This window comes from Petromyzon marinus, chromosome 18 (assembly GCF_048934315.1).
Source record: "Petromyzon marinus isolate PM22_M1 ecotype Great Lakes invasive population chromosome 18, UKy_Petmar_22M1.pri1.0, whole genome shotgun sequence".
NCBI lineage: Eukaryota > Metazoa > Chordata > Hyperoartia > Petromyzontiformes > Petromyzontidae > Petromyzon > Petromyzon marinus.
This window is the reverse complement of record NC_133684.1, coordinates 12,392,508-12,398,507: the sequence shown is the minus strand read 5'-3', so window position 1 is coordinate 12,398,507 and position 6,000 is coordinate 12,392,508. Positions and strand designations below refer to the sequence as shown.

At 47.9% G+C, this 6,000-nt stretch overlaps 1 protein-coding gene across 2 annotated transcripts in view; it reads left to right on the top strand.

Moving 5' to 3' along the window:
- Positions 1-1,330: 1,330 nt before the first annotated feature.
- Positions 1,331-6,000, top strand: part of LOC116943680 (phospholipid-transporting ATPase VA-like) — a 56,088-nt gene continuing 51,418 nt past the window's right edge. For both annotated transcript variants that reach the window (XM_032956746.2, XM_032956745.2), the window contains exon 1: positions 1,331-2,222. In XM_032956746.2, coding sequence (XP_032812637.2) covers positions 1,735-2,222 — 488 coding nt within the window. In that variant the 5' untranslated portion in view covers positions 1,331-1,734. The remainder of the gene's footprint in view (positions 2,223-6,000) is intronic.

Genomic DNA, 6,000 nt, shown 5'->3' with positions numbered 1-6,000 from the left:
GCTGTGCCTGCTAACACTAATGGGCACGATAGACAAACAATCGTGAACATAATTCGGAATATGTGACCATTTTGTGCCGGTCGAACGGATAAAAAAAACACAAAATAATAGACACACCTGGAAGTTACATCATTACACACGTACTACCGTCCTAACATCTCCACAATGTATGTCGGAAGGGGAGTCCACGCAGCTCCAGAAAGCTTTTCAGAGGGTATTTGGGCTACTCTTCTACACTGACCATACGTCTTGGAGTGCCCGTTCTTTACCGCACCACATATGGCGACCCCCCGATCGTTGGTGGCTGTACCCATTTATACTGCCCAGTGGAAGGTGAGGCGGGGTTTAAGACACTTTCTTTGTTGTTTCGACTGCTGCTCCGAGAGATGGAATCGAACCAGCGACGGACCTCTGGATTGGAAATAACACAAAATTAAACACATTTGTCAATAGCACTGCCTTAAAGGGATATATATATAAAACAAACGACGTTTCGGGCTTCATATGTATAGGCATTTTCACGTACTTAATATATATTATTTGTATTGCTCTGGATGTTTACTGGTGGGTTTTGCTACCACGAGCCTGCGTGCTCTGATTAGGTTGTCGATGGGTTTTTCAAGTTTTATTTTTTATTCTGTTTTTAGCTCTGCACCTGGTGACATCCAGGTGAAAGGTGCTTAACAAGTGTAAATTCGTATTTATTTTAAGGCAGTGTTACTTACGAATGTGTTGCTATCTTTTCGGTATGTTTGCTAGTGCACCGCTGGCCAACGCACCACGAACTAAATCGCTTGTTTTAAGCTGGATTTGCAAGTCCAGAGTGCTAACCATTAGACCGCACGCAGCAAGCTCCTTTCGGGTTGGAAAGTGAGGCTTTCCTGGACACAGCTGACGAATGCGTGACCAGCGGTTGCTCATGGTGAGAGAGATTGTGTGCAGCGAAGCTATGGACACCGCATCGCGCCCTTCCAGCTGCGCGCTTCTGCGGCCGTCTGGAACGCTCTTCCAATATGAGGAATCCACTGGAGCTGTACACTTTTCAATCGAGATTGAAAACTTCTTTATTTAGAACTGCTTGTTGTGTTTAAGTTTGTCGTCCTTCCCCCGCACCTCAGATGAACACGGTTGGGTAAAAACGGTGCGAAGAAAGTTCAACATATATACATTGCGATGTTTTGAGAGAGGCGAGGTGAATGAAGTGCTGTGGTATGAATGGGGGGGGCAATGGTATGAATGGGGGGGGGGGTTACTGAGAGAGGGAGGGAGGGAGGCGGGGTGGGTGAGTGGGTGGGTGGGGTGAGCGAGCGAGCGAGCGGGGCTTGCTCACAGAGGGCGTAGCTCTTGATGTCGAGAGGGCGGGGGGTCGCGCGTGAGCGCGCAACGTGGCAGAGTGACGCCAAAGTTTATATGCCCGCTATTGCGCTGCGGGCCAGCGCTGGCTCCGCGATCACCTCCACCGCACTCGGGCCATGATGGCACGTGTCAGGAGCACGGCAGCGCGCGTCCATTGAATTTGGAAGACACTCGCCTCTCACTCGGCATTTAATTTTACAGATCCGTCTTCGGTCGCAAGCCCAGCCTGTGCTCTCGACGATGTCAAAGCTCGTGACGGACGCGTGATGCAAGGGTAGCAAAGCGGCGAGCGGTAACAACTAAGGGACGGTGGGGGGACACGCTATGCGACTGCCTCGTCCGCGAGGGTACACAGCACGACTCGGCGAGTGAGCACTCATGGATAGCCAGCAAGAAGCGGCCACCAGCGCCAGCAGCAGCAGCAGGGCGCACGGTGAGGACTGCGAGGAGGATGCGCAGCGTCCCAGTCGGGCAGACCGCTTCAAGCCCAAGCGGAAGAGGAAAACGACCGAGGGCAAGACCCGCAGAATCCTTTCCAACATCTTGCAAGAGGAGGCGATCGACAGCGGCAAGGAGAACCCCAACCGCGCGTTCGCCAGCAACGCCATCAAGACCACCAAGTACACCGTGTGGTCCTTCCTGCCAAAGAACCTATTCGAGCAGTTCCACCGCTTCGCCAATGTCTACTTCGTCTTCATCGTGCTGCTCAACTTCGTGCCTGTGGTGAACGCCTTCCAGCCCGGCCTGGCAGTGCTGCCCGTGGCCTTCATCCTGGCCGTGACGGCCGTCAAGGACCTGTGGGAGGACTACAGGCGCTACCACTCGGACCGGGAGATCAACAACGCGCCCTGCCTCGTCTACTGCAGGTAAGCGGCTCCTCCGCGTGACCCCACGTGACCCCGACACCGAGGCCCGCTGTAAAATTAATGTGCAATTCTCTCCACACAAGCGGCGTAGCAGCGACATCATCAGCTCAGGGGGTGCCGGCAATCGGTCACGCGGGGGGCTGGGGGGGGGGCAATATTTGATTTGTCTCGCACGGTCGACAAAAGTTAACTGCTCTTAATTATATTCAAATGTGGAACCTTTGAATTAAAGCATTTTTATGAGAAAACAAAACCGCGTTTTAAATAAGTGTTGTTTTACACTGTGGTTGAAAACATTATGGTGGTTGTCAAGGGGGCCCCTTCTCGTAGCTTTGTCCACCAAGGGGGAAGAGGGGGGGGGGGCAAGGCACCCCTTCCTACCCCACTCGTTACACGCATGTCTCCTCCTCCAACCTCGAATATGCAGTGTGAGCCATTAAATATCCTGCGCATCGGAGCAATGTTATATCCAGGACATGCAATGGACCCGTCCGGACGCGGAAACATAATTACATCTCTCTTTATAAGAACGACCTGTGTCACTCACGTTTAGTGACATTTAATTTGAACACAAAAAAGTATTCAATCTGAACCCACCGTATTCTTTAAAGTTACGTCGTGTATTTCTGGAGGCTCACGACTGCATCTCCGCGCCGTCACCTCGTGCGCCCGACCGCACGCTCGGTGCGGCTGTCTGGCGCGTTGCCGAGTGACCGGGACTCGTTGCGTCTCGCCACAGCGCCGCCACGTTACGTGGTGCTTGCGTGATGTGTGCGTGTGTGTACACATACACGCACATCCCACACAGGAGAGAATACGACAAAGATCCCCTGTAATAGCCTGTTGGTGGGCAAGTGCTGCTAGCGACGATTATCTGAACCGGTTCTGGGCCTCCCCGGGGTCGACTCAGCCTCAAATGAGTACCTGGTGAGGTGTGTAAAAACATCGCCGCAAGAGAGACAAAGGCGGTCGGGCTTGGTGCTGACCACCCACCCCCTCGTGTACAGTTTCCGCCTTCAAAGGTGCTCGCCAACACACGAGTGCGCACACACATGGAGAAGTGTGAAAAGAGGATTTCCCCACTGTCATCTGAGATATAATCAATATTTATAGTTTAGCGTGCCCCAGAGGAGACACAATGGGCATCCCTTCCTGCATAAAGCTCTCGGTACGATGGTAATGTCACTTGGTCCTCTACACACAAGGATATATCGATGTAAGAGAAAGCCTTGTGCTCACAAGCAGGAATGCTGTGGCATGAATCTTCCTGTACATGGCCCGAATGAGACAGTCTCACGCGGAGCTATTGTTCTAATCAGATCACCTCGTGCAGGATTGAGATGGATTGTGGCATCGCAGGACTGAAGGTTGGTCATCGTGTGAGGAAGCTTTCCTCCAGCAATGGCTGATGATGATGGTGATTAACTTATAATCCGGACATTTCATCATGCACATAGTTCTTGGTGGTGAGGTTACAGAATGAAACAAAATCCCTGCCACTGTTGACTCGGCCCACATTTCTGCTGCAGTTGATGCACTAAGCTATATTGTGCCTGCAATAAGTCCGTAATGGGCTGTACTAGTCACGCTGCCCATGATTAGAATGTGGCATCCCCTACCTTTGACATGGGGCTGCCTATGCCAACATTTGTTGAAAGAGGGAATAGTGAAACTTTTTTCTGCGTAGCTTTCGTGACTTTTATTTTTTTGCCAACAAAAAAAAGAACCCGACAAGAGCCCTTTTTTGCAACTCTTATATACACACACCAAGCTACCCAGCCACCCACTTACCCAGCCACCCTTTCAGATACATTGACAACGCCTGCGAATAACGCAAATGGAGAATGTCTTTGTATTCATTGTGCCGTGTTCTGGGTAGAACTAAAAGTCACCGTACACTGATCTTTAGACATTTCTTTTGCCATGAGCACTTCAATGCACGCGTGTTTATTTACAGTCGTGGTTACATGGGTGTAACAGTAATCGTTCTTCCGGCTACGTGTAATACTGCTTTTTCTCACTCGGAATATCAATGTTGAGAGGTTTTACTTAAAAATGCAGCTTGGCACCAGTCATATGTGAAAATTGTCATCGTAAAATATCGACTCGGAGTACTATTGTTGTTTCATTTTGAGAAATACAACGATTACACGTTGATTGATAAACCAGAGTCATTGCCATTACTGCTTCGTGTGACATAGAACACGGTGTTTGCTCTCAGCAATGGACAGGTAATGATTTGCAGAGCAGGTGATATGTCCATTACAAGTTGCGTTGTGCAAAGCCTGACCGGTACACCACTACTAATAGTGCATTTGAACTTTATCTTCAATAACTCTGCTCAATATATTTTTTTCAATGAGATATTTAGTTGGTTGCATCCAATGGCACAGCACAAATATATGTGGGCATACATTTACCTGATGTGTTATGTCACCTGTTCGACAATGAGGAATTTATTATGGTGATTGTTTGAGATTATGCCCATAGACAGAGGAGCTCTAAACAAATTAATTTAAATGGATTGTTATGAGAAAATGTTTAGAGCACTCCACATCCTTCCCACGTCCATAAACGGATCATGAAGATGGAAGGAAGAGGTTGCTAAAGATGCCTCTGCTGTGGTCAGCAATCTCAGAGGTTGCTAGAAATCAGTTTATTGCAACGGAGTACATCATCATTAGAGCTGCGAGATTCCCTCGATTCATAGCCTGCAATCGCACTTCCATTCCAATACGATTCCTAACTGGGCCTTGGCATCTGTCGTTCAGGCAAGACGGGAAGGCCTATGGTCCCAGGACACACATAATCAGTCAGAAACACCATTATGGCTGAATCACCATTATGGCTGAATCACCATTCTTTCTGGCTGAAGTCAACAATGTTAAGCATGATTTAAGGCATAGTTGACTCTTAGCCAAGCTAGATTCACAATCGAGTCCCAATAGAATATCATTCTATTGCACACACCTGCCATGGCAGAACCCCTGTTAGGATACCATTTCAATTAAAAAAAAATTAGTATGAAAATCACCCACAGAGGAATCACACAATTCCTGTAGGAATTACCCAGCTCGAATGAGAATGTATTTGTTACATTGCGCCATGCATTGCCATAGAGCTCATAATGTGGCTCTGGTGGCCCAGAGCACAAATGTTAACAATTGTCATCTCAATTATAATAGAATCAAGAGCCTCCAGTCATTAATAATTATCGTTGTGGCGAGATGTTAACTACCTCGCGTGGTATACAGGCCGTGGGATCGATCCCAAGCCTGACGCCTGTTGTATATTTGGAGTTTGCATGTTCTCCCCGTGGTTGTGTGGATTTTTCTCTGGGTCCTCCGGGTTTTCCTTCCACAGTTATAAACATTCGTTTAGAGGAATTGGTTACTATAGATTCCCACGTGATAAACCACTTCATTGAGCTGTCATTTGTGGCCAGGTTACTTCTGACAAAGAGCTACATAGCTCAGTGGGCCTTACCTGTAAAAATAAAAGTAGTTTAGTTTTAGTTTATAGTTTAAATATAAATAGGTATTGTTACTGGTTTCTAAAATAAACACTTTTTTTGCAACAAAGTATTAATCATGAAAACTATACATATGAAATATTACAACACTCTATACGGACACACATTCGTACACGTGCTATTCATACACCCTCCTTGGTTTGTGTGTTCACGCCATTGCCATATGCTACATAGACCTGAATACTTTACACTGGCTGAAAAGCTACACTCGGTTAATCCTCACAGCAAACCTTGAAAGCGCAGCTG